Source organism: Ischnura elegans, chromosome 2, assembly GCF_921293095.1.
Source record: "Ischnura elegans chromosome 2, ioIscEleg1.1, whole genome shotgun sequence".
NCBI lineage: Eukaryota > Metazoa > Arthropoda > Insecta > Odonata > Coenagrionidae > Ischnura > Ischnura elegans.
In genome coordinates this window covers 87998668-88018157 of record NC_060247.1, presented here as the reverse complement: position 1 = coordinate 88018157, position 19490 = coordinate 87998668, and the positions used below count along the sequence as shown (strand labels likewise).

At 39.8% G+C, this 19490-nt stretch overlaps 1 protein-coding gene across 1 annotated transcript in view; it reads left to right on the top strand.

Moving 5' to 3' along the window:
- The window catches only part of LOC124154117 (homeotic protein empty spiracles-like), a 137908-nt gene extending 118938 nt beyond the window's left edge, over positions 1 to 18970 (top strand). Inside the window, exon 3 of the mRNA XM_046527648.1 lies at positions 17692 to 18970. Within this exon, the coding sequence (XP_046383604.1) occupies positions 17692 to 17988 (297 nt within the window). The 3' untranslated portion in view covers positions 17989 to 18970. The remainder of the gene's footprint in view (positions 1 to 17691) is intronic.
- Positions 18971 to 19490: the final 520 nt, after the last annotated feature.

Sequence of the window (19490 nt, the reverse complement as noted above, 5' to 3'; positions counted from 1 at the left end):
ATCGAATCGAAACGCGATTATATGGCAGTGAGTTTTAAACCGACGATGTCGAAGCTAATTATCTCTTATGACAGCCATAGATGGTTGAAAATTACCACCTTCATTCTCGAGGGATAATTTGCCATAAATTCTTCGTATATAATGCTGGTTTAATACTTCTTTGTGTGAAAAATATCCCTCAAAAATGCTAGGTATTCATATTCGAAGTGACTGTTCTTTTGAATTCCTCGCAACAGTTACGCATTACCACTCATGCGTTTTACTGCTAATGCGTACCTAACATGTGCACATTTTTTTTTTAAATACCCAAGTTGGAGACCTCGCAAAAGTATCAAAATACTTTAAACGTAGAATATAAGAACACTCCGCTCTTGGGGTGTCCAAAAAAAACGAAGATTAAAAGGTTTAGGAAGGAACTACCTTTTTATATGCGAATTCATGAACACTTAATTCAAACAATTCTCAGAATTTACTCAGAAATTTTTATTAATTACTTTTTAAATGTCTTAATTTATACAGTATATGCTACTTCTGGTGCTTTTATTAGGGTATGGTCAATGTAAAATAGCTGAAGGCAATTATAATTTAGATGCCAAAACTACCTGGACTCCGGGTAGGTCGGCGACATGTATGGAATGCGGAAGTGAAAATTTATTAACTTTTAATGCGTTACGGCAGGGCCAAATACTATCATTGACCTGAAAAAGTTTTTGGGGATGTTTTTAAAGTGTTTATATGTGAAAATGGATGTGCTCTCTCAACTTTCAAACTTTCCGGTTTTTTCGAAACACCCAAGAAAGGAGTGCTCCATGAAGGCAGGGGTGAAATTGTACACAGACTCAAAGTAAAAGTAATTTTTCAGTCTGTTTCTTTTTATTAGCTAAGGTTACTTACAACTCGTTTCAATGAATAGGGTCATCATGCAATCAATTTTGGAGTATAACAATAAAAATAAATTGACTTATTGCGTTGATCCGCCATGTATTGCCAAACATATTTGAATAAATATAGATATTTTCCTGACAAATAAAGCACAAAAATGACAATAATGTTAATTTAGAGGGCAGGAAGTTCATTTTAAGATTTTTTAAATTCTCATTTATTCGTTATGTCAACCGCTGGGATGGCGTTAAATCTTTATCAAAACATGCAATTAAAAGACATGTTATTTGAATTCCATGCTATTAAGTGATAGATTATACCGCTCGTAGTTTAAGGGTGGACTCAAATTTCCTGGCTATACTTTGATGGGCTGAATTTGGCTACGCAAAGACCTAATGAAAGAAATTCCATTAAATTGCATGTCATAACTGCGCATCATTGATCCTGCAATTGATTCCTGCTCGTCGCACCCTCTCAGGCTAAATTAGTCAAAATATTATTCTTGAAAATATGGAGCTGTTGAACTTGACACTTTTTACACTCTGTAGTCACTTAATCTAAAGATTGTTCATGGGGATCATCATGATTAAGCTGAATCCAATGGATTATGCATAAAACTGCGTCTTCGTCCAATAACTAATTGTTCTTAAAAATTTTATTCTTAAAAATTCATTCTTGGAATCGGAACAACATAAACTTTGAAAATATATTTGGCCGTAGGAGAGCATGCTTGTAAAAGGTTAACTTATTTCATGTCCACCTACTGAACTAAAGAATATTCCTTCCAATTACACTTAACTTTCCTCAAACTTCTATTTTATTAGGAACACCTTTGAGGTGGTTAGCACGATGATATGCCGATGATGTCGATTTAATAGCGCTAAGATAACATCAATAATTGCTCTAATTCGGAATGAGGTCGTGGAAAAGTCAACAACGTGATAGCTTTCAAAATGAAAACGCAGTTAATAAACACAAATTTATTTATAATTTGAGGGAACAGAAATTATCTACTGCCGATCTTGGCAGTATTTCAAATTGGAGGAATGGGTAACATAATCGGCGTACGAGACCCGTTTTGCTGCTGCCGATTGGCCTATTGGTTGCCGGCATTCCCGAACAGCTATTAGCCACCGGCACTCGGAGTCAATTCAAATTGGAGGCTCATTAAGCGGATAGTGAAAGTATTAACAGCAATGAACCCTGCGTTCCTTGAGGCACTCCAAAGAGAAGAGAAAGCACCGCGATTTAATTCCTTCGCGAAATGGAGTTGAACTTAAGGCGATGATATTCTTCAACTCGCCGCGAAATTTCAACGTCTTGTCATGATCGGATACCAAAAAATGTAGCTTCTGATATGATTCTCAGCAGAATAGGAATTGGGTCGAAGGCTCAGGTCCGAAATGGCAATAGGGTAGTTTCCTTCATCAAAGAAAACGAAAGGCATTGATTGCGATTCATTGCCCACCATTGGCGTATTCATAATATACAAATTATTTGGTTTTAGAAATCCCAGTTCAGACGAATGGCAATGGTCAATTTTAACCGCATTTGAAAAAGGCCAGATTGGCGCCCATGCGATGCCACTCCACGTGACGTCACAGGGACCTAGTTTCTGTACGAGTAGATAGGAGTTTTACATCGTATAAGATTACCAATGCATACATGAGGCACAGAGCTCAGGGAAACACCTCTTAATAATCACCTATTAAAACTGCCTAATGTCGTAAGTTTTCTTCGTTTGATAGGGTATTAATAATCCTTATTTAAGCCAAGCGCTACTTGCTAGCAGAGCAGGGTACTCTTCTACCTGCTAGCAGCCTGCATCGTATCAGCGCTCAAAGCCTCGCCCCAAGGTCACCTCTCACGCCGACAGCGGAACCAGAATGACGTCACACGGCGTTCACCCATCATTCCTACTTAGCCGTCGCGTTTTCGCGCGCTTGAAATTTTTCACTTTTCATTAAATCGCTAAAAATAGATATCGTCATTTAAAAATATAAAAGCGTGAAGTACGTACTCCAGGAGTAATAATCTTTCGATTTAGGCAATAAAAAAATAATAGGAAACCACCCTATTAAATAAGATAATTCAGTAGATGGGAGAGAAAAGTAAGTTACAAAAAAGATTTAACCCATAGTTAATTCCCTATTAAGTTAAAGGTAAGAAATCGCTAAAGTTGCCACCCGCCTATCATGAGAAAATGACGAATTAGAGTTTTGGGTTGTTTACTAGTCTAGCTGCTTTGGGCTATCCATTCAATTAATGAGTCCAGTGATAGGGATGCTCAATGATTTCAATGGGGATGCCTTATTTTTATATTCTTTTAAAACAATTCAAAAGTTATATAATTTATTTATGTGCTACAAAATAACGAAAAGGGTAACATCAAACAAGTAGTATACTCGAGAAAATGTAGCTTTCAAGGCAATTTTTAACTATCAAACGTGTACTGCCTGAGTCCAATGTCATGCTTCACTTCTAAGTCATTACTCTAAGATCGTAAAAATTAATGTTGAAGTACCTATTCTAATAGGTGTTTTTCCGATGAAACCATCATCCATTAGTAAAACTTAATTGAAATCTAGCTCAGCAAGAGTAATACAAATTCCTTTTGGTGTCAGGTGGTTAAAATTTTCATGCCTCTCAGGCATAAGAAAAGAAAACCACGATATTCACTCGATAGCAAGAATTAAAATTGATTCAGGTTTGCTGTCAGCGCGACCTGCTTCACGTTTGCTGTGAAGGGCCAATTTACTCTAAACTAGAACTAAATACGCAGACCAGATAACGCAGAATCGTCATTATGAAACACTATTGCTCTATATTGAATTATAAAGTCAATAATTTATTCATTTTTTACGCATTTGTAGTATCATGCATAATTTCCTTTCCCGGGGGCAATCGAAGAACATCGTGCACGTTTCAGATAGATTAAGATCATGTCCAAAGCATGCTTCTAATTTATGATGAACCGGAGAAACACGGTTATTCATGAATACGGTTAAATATCAAATTGCCTAGCACGCAGCTGAAAAGATTTCAGTCATTAGAATTTCATGAACTTGTAGCTATGTAATTGGCCAATCTAATCATTAAGAAATCTAACAAGAGCAGTCCGTAAGCCAGTTGGTACTGCTACAAGGTGTTCCATGCAAAATTTCGGCAAAGGTGATTGTTTTTCTCTGAAAAGAGCTATCATTATGAGCGTGACAGTAACTTTTTAGGCAAACCAGTATCCACTTATTCATGTAGTCGTCATTCTCCAAGCTTTGAAGAAGTCTTCCGAAAATAAATATAGATACATTGCGACTATTCAGCCGAATGACCTGCCTGCCTCACCCGGCTAAGTGCAACTAGCTCTTCACCATTCATACTCGCAAAAAAACATTCTATACCCGGTGAGGAAATGGCTTCGGAGCGAAGACAAAAGTGAATAACTGAAGTGGTAAATAAGGTGCTCATGTGTGAGATATATAATGGTAGAGCTTTGAATATTCATGGATCATCACCCTGTTCAAACGGACTTTGTTTGCACTAACGCATTGCCCAGCACTTATGCCAATAGTAGCGCACAATATTTCACTGGATTGAAGAGCTATGGAAGTATGTACATTAAACTTTCTGAATGAGTTTGTCCATATATTGATCAGGATAGGTATGAACATTCACAAAAATTTGACGAAAGGTAAAAATGACAAAATTTGAGTTTAACTACCTACTACACACTTCTTCGTTTACAGTTAGGTACCCTAGTAACACAGTCTGTTGGCCCAACTTTGTTTTTTGGTAGGCATCGTTGGGAAAGCGTTGGGGACACTTTTGGCCAACAGACTGTGTTACTAGGGTAAGCAACAGAAACTGCTATCTTTATGTTGTTCGCTATTTTAAAAATGACCCATAACATTCTACTGTCCTTTTAGTGTACTGCGCTGCTAATGTTGCCCTATGAACTAATTAAGGATTATTTCTTAGAACGAAGTCATCTCCGACAGTGAACAGTGGGCAGCGCATGGCTAACATGCTAAACAGCCGTTTCACCTGCTGGACGAGGGCGAAGGCAGGAGGAATCGCGCAATGGAAAAGAAAACAGCCTAGCAATGCAATACAAGTTACTTGGATGACGACTGGATCGCAAACATTAAAGAAAATAATGCAGCAGTTTTCTTGCTAGATTAACTGAACCAGTTATTCGCTGGTGCCATCCGCAATAGCTCCCAGCATCTTTAATTCGGAGGAAGCACAGGTTTACATCTCAATTTACCAGTTTCTACTTGCCATTTTAATATTTAATTAGATCATTCAGATGTTTTTTTTTAGCTCTTGACTAATGTGCGGCCTATACACCTTCATCTATATTTACTCTCAGACAGGGGCGCAGTTAGAAATTTAGACTGGGGAGGCTTGGTGCAACTGATACCGGGGTGTGTGGGGGTATGGAATACCCACCAGGATAAGCGGTAGGTGCAAGATTAATAAATTGCGGAATTTCAAGATAAGCGGTTCAAAATGGTGAGTTTTACGGCTTTCTGAGGAATACTCTAATTAAACATTAAACTATTATATTAGTAAAATCAATCCAATTAAGTAAAATGGATTAAACTTAAAAAATTTCCCTGAGCTCTAGGGGGGTTTGTACCCCAAAAACTGCGCCACTGCTCTCAGATAACCTCTCTCGATATTCATGGCAGATTCGTTGAACGGCTTACGCGAGCTCGCCTCTCCCGGTAGGTGTGCGGGCGTCTCGCCGAGAAAATAACGGGCGGCCAGCCGCTGGGATAGGGGCGGTGAAGGACGGGGGAACCGGCCACGAAGCCTCAGTCGGAGGGCGGCCAATCGCCGGCGAACGCCGAGGCGGCCGTGCCTAGAAGACGTGGACCACGCGCCGGATGCGGTTGAAGCAGTTGGAAGCAGTTGTTTCAAGCTTTGTTCTCAAGCAACTAATCATTCATTATGCTCATTACAATGTACAATACCTTCCAATACTGCCAATTCGGTATAAAATATTTATCAATTATATTGAATTTTGGCAAAAAAACTTCGTACCTGTTGAAAGATAGTCAAAAATGTTTTTGCAAATACATTCGTAAGATCCAAATAACAGTAAAATGGAAAAAAATATGACAGGACGTAAAACAATATGACTGAAAGAGCAGAATTAACGTAACTGGGAGTAAAATGTACATGCATTGATGGGAGAACCAAGAGTTCTTTGACAACGTTTTCGTGATTGAATCACGGCATGAAATGTGATTTGGATAATCATACAGTGCCTTGCTTGAGTGTAAGTATATTAGCCTCTGCATTGAGAAGTGCTTGATACTGCACTTTCTATTTTAGGGCTCTTAAACTATAAAATAAGGCTATCTGACGTACTCGTAAAATATCATGCGCGACTGAAGGCGACACATTTTGAACGAAAGATTTACTTGAGCAAGTACGTCGTAATATCTATGGAAACCATGTTTTGGTGCTGCTTGTGCAGCAGTGGAATATTGAATAGAAAAACGTTTTACATAATGCTGGACTATGAATTAACGGAAAATATCAATTAAAATATCAGGTGCTCTATCAATTACTGTCGCAAATCAAATATGCTACCTGGTGCTCAGTGTGCCGTAATTGACTCGGTTTTGCTGAGCCAGCTAATGAATTACCATCAAAACCCGTAGGAATGTAATGCATTAATAACTGGATGTTAATTCTACTTAAGCAATGCTGAGATTCTCGGCTACAGCTTTTTGCGTCGGTCAAAATCTGAATGCGCGATCACTCATAATTTAATGGAAAATGTTAGTTGTAAGACTAATTTCGCTTTACTGGCTTTGAGGATTGAGAAAATCCATCAAAACAATTTGTGTAGTCAACATAATTTTCATTCCTCGTGATACTCGTCAATGATATATACGACCTACCTGATTTTTGTCTCTGTGTAGTTAGTTCAACGTCGTATATTGAATCAAGGAAATACTTGGTACATAAGCAAGCTTGCTCTTTACCTCCGTTTTCACCGATAGGGCACTTGCTAATTAAAATGCATCAATTCAATAATTTCAAGTAATTAATGCCCTAACTGCTGTTTTTCGAAACCTTGGAGAAAAAATATCACGGAGAGGATTGTGTTTTAACCTAACAAGTGGAAGATTGTCACCTGCTGATAAAATTAAATTTCAATCAGGAGCCTTCAAAATGAAAAATGTAATGGGGAACCAACACATGCACTGTGATAACTTCATGATGGTGAATTATAAATTAAGCATATTTTCCACGCAGCAATGGTATAAAGGCCTTAAAGACGAAGGTACCTCCACACTTTGGATGTTACACAAAGAAAAACCGGTTTCATGAGACAGCAGACAGTTGAAGCAAATTACAGGTAGCACCACTGAGTCGTATCATTTTTCATTTTCCGTTTCGAAAAAAACCCTTGTCACTACGCCATGAATAATATTAAAGAGAGGAAAAAATGAGTGTTGTATCGACACTTAACTCCATCGGTTTTTCTCCACGATAAAAATCTTTCTAGCCAAGGACTTCACCATTTCCAAGTAGTCAAGTGTTGCTTTGCCTCAATCAACTCGAATCATTTGAAATCTAAATCCAGGGAAATAATGAGAGGTAGAGTAGAGGAGGCTCGTTGATTATATCATGCGTAACTAAAAGTTTGGTTAAATATCCAACGCATGAAACGACACCTTTGACAGAATGGGATGTAATGCTTACGCCACGGGCTAAATAAATTGGTGACTGAAATTTATTGGCAATTTACTCTGAGTAAATCTTCGATCTGATCCTTTGGTCTAATGCAACCATTTTCCCTCTAATTCTGGATGACTGTCGTAGGATAAAAACGTAGGTTTGAGTGCTAACAATTCGCACAAATAACTTGAAACTATCTCTCTGTAATTTATAATATTTAATTCGTTTAAAGTCAAAGTTGTGGTTTTTAAGAGAACCCAAGAACGACAAAATTATCTTACTGCAAACGATAGCCTCACTTTAAGCTCTTTGAATGTCACAATTTGTAATCGTTGAGGGCTATCATTAATATATAATTTCCTACTGATTTTTATATTACGTAGGTACCTGAACTATAGGCAATAAGGGTGGTACTTTATCAAATAGTTTTTTAAATGGTTCAAACTGGCTAAATAATGCATTAGAGGTCCTCACGAAAGATTCATCAAGTTCAAGTCCCCAGAAAATGTATCGACTTGAAATAAGGTTCGTAATCGAACAGATTTGATGCACTTTTAAATAAAGAGCACTGGTTTTTGAGGTCTGTCATTATGCATGAAGTAATTCATCAGTGTTATTACGAGAATCACTTTGGTGTGCAAATTTATAATACCGAAATTATGGCAGCTAGCACAAATGCACTGAAGTCAATGCCAGCCCCGGACCAATTACCGTGCGTACTCTTCACCTAATGTTCAAACACCAATCTCAAGAAGTTGGAAATTTATGGAACGCTGTGTTGATTATTCAACATACATTATCATTTATCGATTTTAAAGCATATTTCGAATAATGTAAACGGTTATTTGCGTCCTTTTTTCCAATCCAGCTGTCTCCGATGAAAGTCAATAAGGCTATTTTCAATCATTATGCAAATTTTGATGTGAGCAGTGGCGTCTTTAAATATTGACTACTTAGCACACACGAATGGTCGCTCGGGTAGAAATCAAGACGTGTTCATTTTTTGATTACGGAAGGGATGATCAGCCGCTGGTACCGACCAAATATTCCCCTCCCACCGACAACGTATACTCTTCCTCCCCGAACAGGTTTCAGCCGCCCCCGGCGTCTGCCATTGGAACACGTCCACTGGATTTTAATGCGCCGCGGAATCAACACTCACTTCTCCACTGGAGAATCAAGACTCGCGAATGCGCGATCCAAAATAAATATGTTTCATGTGTGCTATAAATAAATATTTGGCCATTATTGGCCTCAACTATTTAGATTAAATAATCAAACTGATAGTGCAAGGAATTTAGATGATGCGCTCCTTCGCCAATTTTATTTTATCATTGACTGTGAAACATTGTGAATAAATTTCGTTTTTTTGATGTTTTCCGCGTATTTTTTGTATTATTTTCACTGACATTTTGATCCAAATAGTGAATTTCCATGGAAAATTTAATTTCATATGCCAGTGCTGATAGTAGATTTATTTATTTCTCACCTGCGAGCTGGTGGCTTCCTTAGACTGTTACGGTTACGGGATTATTGCTGAAAAAACCAAAAGGAAGTTTTCTTGCAAGAAATGGTCTGCGAAAGTTTAAATCAATATTGATTGCGATCGAGTTTAATAGAGACAAAAATATTTCTTTTTTTTCCAACCGTCGCTTACTTCTCGATCCGTTTTGGACGAAAAATTGATGGCCTTAAACTGAAAAGTGGATGACGTCACGAAGTCATCTTAACTGAGCCGTCGTTTCTTAGCTACTCTTCGGCTTAGCGTATGGGCCTAGTTTGGTTCGATGTTGCTTACTACGCCGTGGGTAACTCCCTTCTTCGTTAAAAGAGTCTCTCTAAATGAGTAGACGAACCAGAACTCCATTAACGTCACTAACTCATGGGAAGAGGGCATCGACTTTACCGTTTTCTTATTTTACAAGAGAAGGTGAAGATTTTTTCGTCGAAACTTATCTCCTCCTTCCATCTATCGGATTCTACTAGTAATTGCGATATCGGTCCTCACTGAACACCCCAATTTATTCCTTTAATTCTTAGTGCTTGCATAATCCTATCTTTTGTTAGGCTTAATAAACATCATCAAATATAAGAACCGCCTTTCACCGACATGGTTAATTTTACAGAATTTGGGATCGATAAATAATTTCGTCTTAATCACAAGCGAATTTAGGACCAGATAGTCTTTTTCTTACAATACACATGGTTTGCAATCACAATCACGGTTAATCAAAGCGAACACGATGGTGATATAAGACTGATACTAAAAAAAGAGGTAGATTTTGACGGTTTCATACAAATGCGCGTTATTAGGTTTACGGGAAAAATAAAAAACGTGCTGCGAGCACACTGGCATATGAAATAATAAATATCCTAATGTCATTGTATTTTATATGAAATTGGTTTTCATAGAGCTGCGTAAGTGCATAATGGGCACTAACCGCTTCTCCTCGAACAGTGCGAATAATATTCAACCGCGATTGAAATACGATACGATCCTGCGCTACGGAAGGGATGACATCCATTTCCTCGATCAAACTCTCGGCTAATATCTGTCATTCGGTCGCACATTCCACTAAGCTACATAACAAGCGAATAATATTCATGGTACCTTTGCCGAAACACTCGGAAACGAAACGGCAATCCATTATTTGGATCGAGTCCGCGAGCGAGGGAGGGAAACGGGGAGATTTTCGTCCTCTCTCGCGTCAAATTTTACGGCTGGCCCAACGCTCGTTTCCCGCAAGAGCGAAGCCATTTCAGTCGACGCGATTTCTCCCACCCGGAGGCGCCCCAATCTGCTGGAAATGGTTTGGAGGGGAGGGAGGGGTGTTAGTTTTGGCGATATTCGCGGAAGAAGACTCCGGCGTCCCACGAATGGGCCGTAATCCGGAGACGCACGTTCGGGAAATGACGGCTTCCGACGCCCCCTTGTCGAGTTTATCGTATAAAGAGGTGGCCGTCAAGACCTACACAATGTATCTAGTCAAACATCGCAATATTTAAATAACGAGAGAAATATGTATAGAATTTTGGAAATTGACGATTTAGCATATAGCGACGCACTATATCATAATATTTATCATTTCTTCATTTTTACTTGCAACATTATTATTTTGTTGTCATCTATTACAATTTACCCGCTTAGTATTCACATGTAAACAAGCCCTTAATAGTGATAATTTACTCAAACGAAACTTGAAACCGTGACCTCTGGGTCTGCAGGCAAAGATGATACCTAGTTGCCAACGTGGTCGGTCATTACTGTGGTATTTAAATCCTTCATGGACCAATGACATCGCTATATATAATTCATAATCGTTGCCGCCTATTATTCAATGTTACGTAGACGTGTATCGTCGAAAAACTTCAAGTATTTGATAAATGTAATTGAAAGAGGAGGAGGGCCGTTACGTCTTGCTCACAGCTGTTGCAAAATTCTGAGTTTTTGCGAATATCTTTACATTTATGCCAAAACTATTATTGTATTGTATTTCAAGAGCGTTCAGCTATGAGGAAGGGTTATCTATGTGAACGGTATTAATCCGATTATAAATGTCTACTGGTCTAAAATTTGGAAAAATACAGGGGTTACATGGGCATTATTCAGCTACTGCCGGACTTCTGGTCAGGTGGCGCCTCTAAACGGTTGAAACGGCTTCAAAATTGGATAACAGCTCAGAGGGCGTGTTTTCGTGGACTGGTCATGACTCTAATTATTATCGTGATTGCTGTAATTTTATTGCGCGCGTTATATGATGCAAAAGTTGGATTACTTGAAAACGAATATCGTGATATCTAATTTGAAATGTTTCCCTGGCTTAGTGTCACCATTTTCCCTTTCAAATGGTAATGCATTGATAGGGTAAAATTCTAGAGTAGAGTCGGGTTAGTCTAGCCCGCAGATGAGGAGAATTGTACTTGGTTTTTAATTTTGAGGCAACCATTTAAACCGTCAAACAAAAGAAGTAACACTACCTTGTAATAAGCGCCAGAATTATTTATAACCTAATGCTTTAAAAGTTTAAATCCTAACCTATTACTTGCTCAACAACTTGAACTCTAAAAAAATATATATAATTTTAATAATAATTTCAAAGCAAAGGTAGCTTAAATATCGCCACACTCAATTATTCAAACAACTCTACCGATGAAATTTAGTGTTCTCCGTTAATGAAAGGTAGCATGAGTGAAAGGAAGTGAAGTCACCGTGGTTTTGCGGTTTTATAATATTGGTCGCATGCAAGGAAGTTAAAAATTGCTTTTTCATCATCATTTTCATAGCCCTTATTTTAGCATGAAGCGTATTTATTCCACATTATATGTTGTTGAAAACTCTTTCCCCGACAAAGACCCTCGCACGGTGTAATGTAGACGTAGACAGTCAAGGCGGGGATGGGCGATATTCGCGGGAGATGGCGCTCCCTCCGCCCGACGAATGGGCCGTAATGCGGACGATGCGAGAATACACGAAATGTTCGTTTCCGACGACGCCACCCCTACCCCCCCTGTTCACTGCGATGGGGCAGAGAAGAGGGGGAGGGAGGGGGGGAGAGGATGGGCCCTTGAAGCGACAACGGCTCCTCTAACAACGGCCACGGAGCACGCCTCATCAACGCTCAATGCCCTTTCTGCATCCATCCCCCTCCAACACGGTTAAGCACTGCCATAGTGGGAGAGGGTGCGCTGGAGGTTGGAAACGAGGCGTACAGAGAGAGAGTGGGGGGACAACGGAGGCGTGGAAACCGAGATCCCCCCCTATCAACTCCCCCTTCCACACCGGAACAACACACCACGACAATCCCCCCTCCTCCCCCAAGAACTCCTGAGTGAGAGGATGGAGAAAAGTTTTTTATTTTTATTTTACGACGCTCCTATCCAACCCCTCTCAATCCTCACTCCATGATTTCAGCGCTAAATGGTTTGTAAATTGAACGGGTTCCGCTTATGATTCGATCGACGGGTGAGGAGCTGGAGGGATAAGCTGCCGTTGTGGGCTGGGGTTAAAATGGGGTGGCGGCTGGGAGGATATGGGGTGGGGTGGCGGGTTGGAGAGTAAATCATCGTGGAGCCTTGAAGGGGCGGATGCGAGTGCAAATTGCCCATCCCCAAACCCTTCGTCCGCTCGTCGGGAGGAGAGCGTATAATGGATGGGAATAATACGACGCTTTTAATCTTAACATTAGCTTTAGGGGAACCCGTGGATTGGTGGGGGTCAACCTCGCCCATGCTCCTACAACCCTCTCTCCCTTCCATATCACACCCCAGAAAGGGTGCGCACGATGCTTTCCAGGGTTAATCCGAAGGGAAGGGTTCCATAAAGGGGACGAAAATGAGCCACGGCTATTTCTAGGAACGTACAAAATGTGCTCGACTACAGAGGCTCAAGTACCCGGAAAGTACTCGAGTAACCAGACAAATATTAACTAGATGAGCGGAGGTATTAACATATGATTAATTGAATTTTGGTGGTGATCTCCGAATACTTATGGAAAATTTAAGAATAAAATGCATGGTTCGCTAATATATTTGATAATTCACGACCCGGATTTCATATTTAATTTGTCAGGTGACGATGCAACTCTTCTATGAAACCCGAGTCGTGCTTTTTCAAATATATTAGTGAAACTACCTAAAATTTTCCTTTCATTTTTCATAATGGAGATTTTTCACACAGTTAAGCCTGAAATCCCCATTTATATTTCGAATAATTATTTTGTTTGAATTGGATTGATAACTTATGGTCGAGAATAAATGTCAGATTATGTTTTGATGCTCATTAAGCCAAAGTTATCTTTTTTCAAGCTTTCATTTTTAAGTCGATAATTATCAGAAGTCGCGCGGCCGTTGGCTTCACCTATAAGTTGATGAACATCTTAAGCGGAGCTCTCCATATTTTCATACTATCTACGAGATCCGATGACCATATAAATAACTAGTGAGCTAGAGATAGAGTGACACAGAGTCGCAGCAACGTGGGGAGAAGGCGGAGTCGAATGTGGTCGTCGACCGACAATGGCCTCCCTTCCCTCCCATCTGGCGCCATTCGACGTCGAATGGGATCTGTCGAATGGAGTCGCACATTGGCTGTCGAGGGGGGAGAAAGAGACAATACACGCCCCTATGCCCCATTCTCTCCGCGCAAATGCCTCACTCTCTCTCCCTACATCTCCGCCGCTCCCGACCGCCCACTCTCGGCCGATCGAGGTGCAGTGCGGGGTCTGCCTCAAGTTTGCCGTGGGAATGCACCTCTCCTGGACACACCTCGCTGCTAGGTATTTTATTTTCCGTCTCCCTCTTTCATTTCCGCTGAAGGTGCTGCTCCAAACCTAATGCGATCAGTAGATTGATCAGTGCCGCAGTCAATAGAGTGGCCGATAATATACATTCCTCATTATAGCAAACAAATGTATGGGATACATATATGCGTTGGTGTTTGGGTGCCAGCAACGTTTATTTAGTGGTGGCTGTTTCAAGGGAACCTTTATATTCTTTGGAAAAAGTGAACAGCATCGGCCACGAAACTTTGGGGCTATCCAAAAAGTGAAGTGGAGGTATGTCCTAAAAGTATTTAACAACATAGACGCGCACCAGCAAAAGTTCTAACGAAGAATACTATTCTACACTATGTATTGTAAACTCGTCGAAAAGTGCGCTGCCTAGTAGAGGCTTATTCACAATCCGCACTACTCACAATTACTCAGTTTTCCTTGCAACCTTTCTACTTTCACGATAATTGTTAAAATAGGAGATGCAAGGATAAAAATTCATTGACAGCATTTGAAGGGAGAATTAATTTCGACGGTTCTGAAGTAAATCACCATGGTATGCATGAATATTAAGCATTATTTCCACCATCACCAATGATTTCAAGTGAGATAGTGTAAGAGCAATGCGTATTTTAATTTATTAAATTAGATAATTTACGCGGCTGGCAAAGGAAAGTGACAAAGAAGACGATGTGACCACCAATTGTGAAAATAATTTTAAAAAATTTGAAATCAGGATTTCTTTACCACAGTACACGGGTGTTTTGGTACCATATTTAAGGATTGGTCATCCCATCAAGAAATCTGAGAACACCTCCAAACCAGAACCATAAATCGTGCCTAAATCCGTTTGAGAGGTCCTGCGCATTCTTTGGCATTCATCGCACTGTTGACGAAACCGACAAACCACCGGGCTTAGCGCATGCGCGCTGCCGGTGAACGCTCGAGGGAGATTGTCAAGGAGGCATGCGGCAGCCTCCCCCGGGGGATGGGGGTAACTGCTTGCACATTCGCGGCGAACTGATGATGTGGGGAAATCACGTTGGATTGGGCCTCTTTATTTCCCATCCTCTCCGCTTCGGTCACGCGCGAGCGAGAGCGGTTGTCCCGGGAAGCGAAGGGGGGAAGTGAGGGAGAGTCGGCGCCCGGGATGCACGGCGGCGTCTGCCGCGAAACTCTCACCGGGGAGCCCCCTCATGCGCTCTCCTCCCGCTGCCGCCACTTCCAACCGCCGCGGACTCCCGCATTTCTTCGACCCTCGACGTTCCTCGTCGTCCGAGCAATCTTAGCTGGAAACGATGGCTGCTCAAATTTTCTCTTAACCATGCGTTGATCTGAAGGAGCACGGGTATCTGTTCTTCTGGGCAATTTTTTTTACATTTTTACTTTATCTGTTTTTGTACATAAGTAAATGCCCTGAAAAATATTTTTCCCTTTTTGTCAATATCGTGGACATACTGCAGATGATTGGTAAATTTTGGTTTAACTAAATACGGCGCTTTGGTGATGTTTTCCTTCATATGCCTATGGAGTTCACCGCGTCCCGATTTGGAGATTCCCAGACCGCGCCCCACTCAGGGTTAATTCAATTGCCAGAATTGTTTTCATTTACATAATGTGATTGTACGATTAGTATCATGAGTATCGTTACGGTGGTGCTTTTAGGAACCTTGAGTATCCCTCACCCAGGGATGTCATTTAAATTTTATTCCGTGCACCTGTTCGGCTATTATTCATCTTATCTCCTCTTGTAAATCTTGAAAATATTGAAAAACTAACCTCATATATGATTTGAATTAGTGCAGTTTGATAGCAAAATGGCAAATATTACCACTAGCGCAGTTGGAAGTTGTAAAAAAGTTTGATGAAAGTTTTCCTAAACGTGTACTGCCTTGTCGTCTTGTGTTTGAAGAATTTTTCTGCTGAACTTACGATTTTATGGAAATTAATTTTAATGTTGTGTAACGAATACACGGACGAATAAATTATTCCTCTGAGGTAAGTCTTGATTGAAATTTAATCTCATGCTTGAAACCCGATTCTTAGTTCACTTTCAAGCCATGGAACAATGTCAAATGTTGTCTCAGGGAGCTCTTTCATAGAATCAACCACTTAATTTGGATTTAAAAGAAAATTCTTGCAAACTGCCGTAATATTTAAGGTCCAGAATTATTTTTAGCTGTCAGGGATATCTTGGTTATTGTGTAATTGTAAACCGCCAGCTGTAACTTTTAGATGGTATAAAGTGGTGATAATAGTTTTGCACTAAATGAATCATTGAGGGGCAATACTGAGGTTTTACAATAGCCAGAAAAATCTTGAGTGAAAATAAGTCGACAGTTTATTTTGAGATTCTGCTTTGTAAGACTTTTCTCAAAACTGGATTATTAGGTGTTAACATTATGTTGCTGGAAATGTCCCCAAATAGGAATCTACCTTTTTACAAGATAGCTTCATGGCAGAGTTAGAATGAATTTTATTTACTAGTTATTGCTGTCCATGGAATAAATTGATTTTGAAATTCTACATGTTTGATGCGTATTCCAGATCTCGCATGTAAATGGCAATGATTAGAATGTACACCACTTATAAGATAATGTTTTCGGGATTGAGAGTAGAACTGCATACAGTTGGTTATTGCAAAGGATAGTCGACGGCATCCAGGATGTTTTCGTCTCATGGAAAGTTTTTGAAGGCTGAGTATGAAGGACGCTTTGCCCCTGCAGTCCATCAATTTGAATTACTTCGGAAAATGGCTCTTTGATGAACTTGCAAGTTGAATTGCTAAGAAATTGCTAAGGAATTCCGTTTTTTTCATCAAAATTCAATTATAATTAAACTTTTTCAATTGAATTTAGTTAAGATTTATTTGTTATCTTTTTTAATTTTTTTATTAATTATTTTAATATTGCAGCAAACATTTGGTAAATTATTTTCAAAACTTTTTCTCTAATCCCTATTTCCGTACGTCTTTCTCAATGTAATCAATCTTTAGGGTTTACTGGTGATTTAAATTGGTGCTGTTATTTTTATTAGCAGCATAAATGTAGTGACTCAGAAGAAATAGGTCCATTAAAGTAATCAAATAAAAATTTAATTACGGCATATTTCTTGTGGTGATGTCGTTTACTATGTAAAGGTCGCATTAGCGATGCATATAATTCAATACGATAAATGAAATTCGATACTACGGAATTGGTTCTGCAAAACCTACTAATATAGCTAAAATGTTCTTTTAGTCTTTTAAATTTTTGAATGGAATTTTTTATATCGACTCTTCATCAAAAGCTGGTCCGTTGTCAGCGGAAACGTGGATAACTTTAATCACTGCTGCAGGAGATCCAGTTTTTTCACTGCTAGCCGTCCAAAGGCACAGTGCGTCTTATGGGTGCATTCCGTGCGCTCTGAACAATGACCATCGTGGCTTGACATCATACACATCTCACATACTCAACAGCGCCGTGCCGTGTCGGATCGAAAAATTGTTGCCGTACTTGACCAATAACATTTTTTCGAATCATAGCTGTAATGAAGCCATGACAGCTCAAGGCCATTCCGTTTAGTTTTTAGACATACCATAATTTCTGTTTATCTTCATAGCTACCCAGCCATTTTTTTAACATTCTCTGTGAATGCATGTATTGCTACATTTAGTATTTAGTCATAGAATGAAAATCGGCACTCCAGCTCTTGAACCCTTGCATCCCAATAAAAAACTTTTCTTCCAAAAATTGCATTTAACTGACCAGAGCCGTTTTGGAATAAATGGCTTCAGTTGTTTCGATCTCTTCCATTAATTACAATGATGCTTACCGAGTCTCTCTCTCTAATTGTTTTGCAGGTCAAAGTTTGGTTCCAGAACCGTCGGACAAAGCACAAGCGGATGCAGCAGGAGGAGGAGGCGAAAGCGGCGGCCGCGTCTTCCTCGTCGTCCAACGGCAGCCAGGGCGGGAAGCCGCACCACGTGGCCAAGTGGAAGCAGGAGACTCACGGAGGTGACGATGCGGCGAGACGGGGCGGCGGCGTGGCGGAAGGCGGGAACGGAGGCGGCAACGGCCGGGCGCCCATTATGATCGAGTCGGCCGGCGATGAAGACGACGACGAGGATGGCTCGTGCTCCTCAGGCTCCGAGGTGTGAACCATTCCGTAGTGATATCGGTAGGGGGAGGGCTGTGAACTAAAGCCCCAACTACGAGACCAACATAAACCGTGTGACTTTAATGTGATTTCCTGACTACACCGGCCATGCTGACTTCATACATTGCAAATTGTGTCGTGATATTACCGACAGTAGTGAGAGCAGCTGGAATAAATTTATTTCGGAACATTAAATATATGATGCTTGTAAATCTTGTGATCAATAGTGAGAACTGAGACCAACGTTTTATGAAGGACCATGTGATATATTCTGTTTTCAAAAACACTGTTTTCATCGCAATCAGCATCAACAAAATATTGAAATTTTTTTTTATTTGGTTTCTTCCGGTAGGGAGTGGAGTGAAACAACAAATAACTTGACTGCAGCTGTCGAATACGAAAACCAAGTCATAACTGTTGCTGACCGTCAAAATTGAATACTACTTCCATGAATTTTTTTCTACGATGAAGTGGCAAAAGGCCTTCCTATGTTGGTATTGTCATGAGTGACGTCAATTTTCCTCTACCGATATTACTACTCAATGGTTTGAACAAAGTGACTTGGCGGACGCTAAGAGGGTTCGCCGCTGACCTCGGAGACTTCAACGCCCGAGTGCGTTCCGTGAACTACTTGCCGTAAACAATGCGCGGATGATTACATCGAAGTGTCTCCGCGCCCATCTCAAGGATTTCATGTGTGAAAAAAATTAATGCGCTCTGTAGAATGTGTGTGTGATGTGTTGTGAGTCGGAATATTTCGTTGGGCGGGCGAGAAAGACAGACACCTGTGAAATCGAATTTTAGAAAATGGGTGAATGATCATTGACGGATTTTCTAGTGAGCCCGAGCGAATTTTCTCTTCATAAAAAGGGACATGAATTTTCTTAATTGTGTCATTGTCATTTTCGGCATACATTTGGAATGTTTAATTACATGTAAATATAATTGTATCCAGTGGAATACTAATTTATGAGTCAATCGTATATTTCGTTCTTTCATTTAACATGTTACTCCTGAAAGATTTTTATCCCTTTGAAAATTACAAAAAGGGTTCCATTTTTTCTTATAAAGTAGATTTATAAGCAGATTCAATGAAACTTCAATGCTTACAAAAAGTATTTACATTTATTCCTCAGGGAAATAATTTGCTCCACATAAACCAACATCTGTAAATATCATGAAATTGAAGGACTAAAATGAATCACATTCAGGATGACTACATAACAAAATTTGTATACTGCCTTGATGTGCCTGATAAGCCTTGAGTTATTTCATATAAAACCGAAAGTAACGTGTTTGGTGAGAAATTAATACTCTAAATACCTGAATACTGTTTTATTAGATTCCCATGAATATTTTTATGAAAGGCATGCTGCATAAGTTTTCAAGGAAATGCTTATTTAGTAAAATTGATCAACATCTTAAGATAGTAATCAGTGCAAAAGTAAAAATTATAACACTCCACAGTACGCTCAAACAATACAAAACGGTAAAGCATTTATC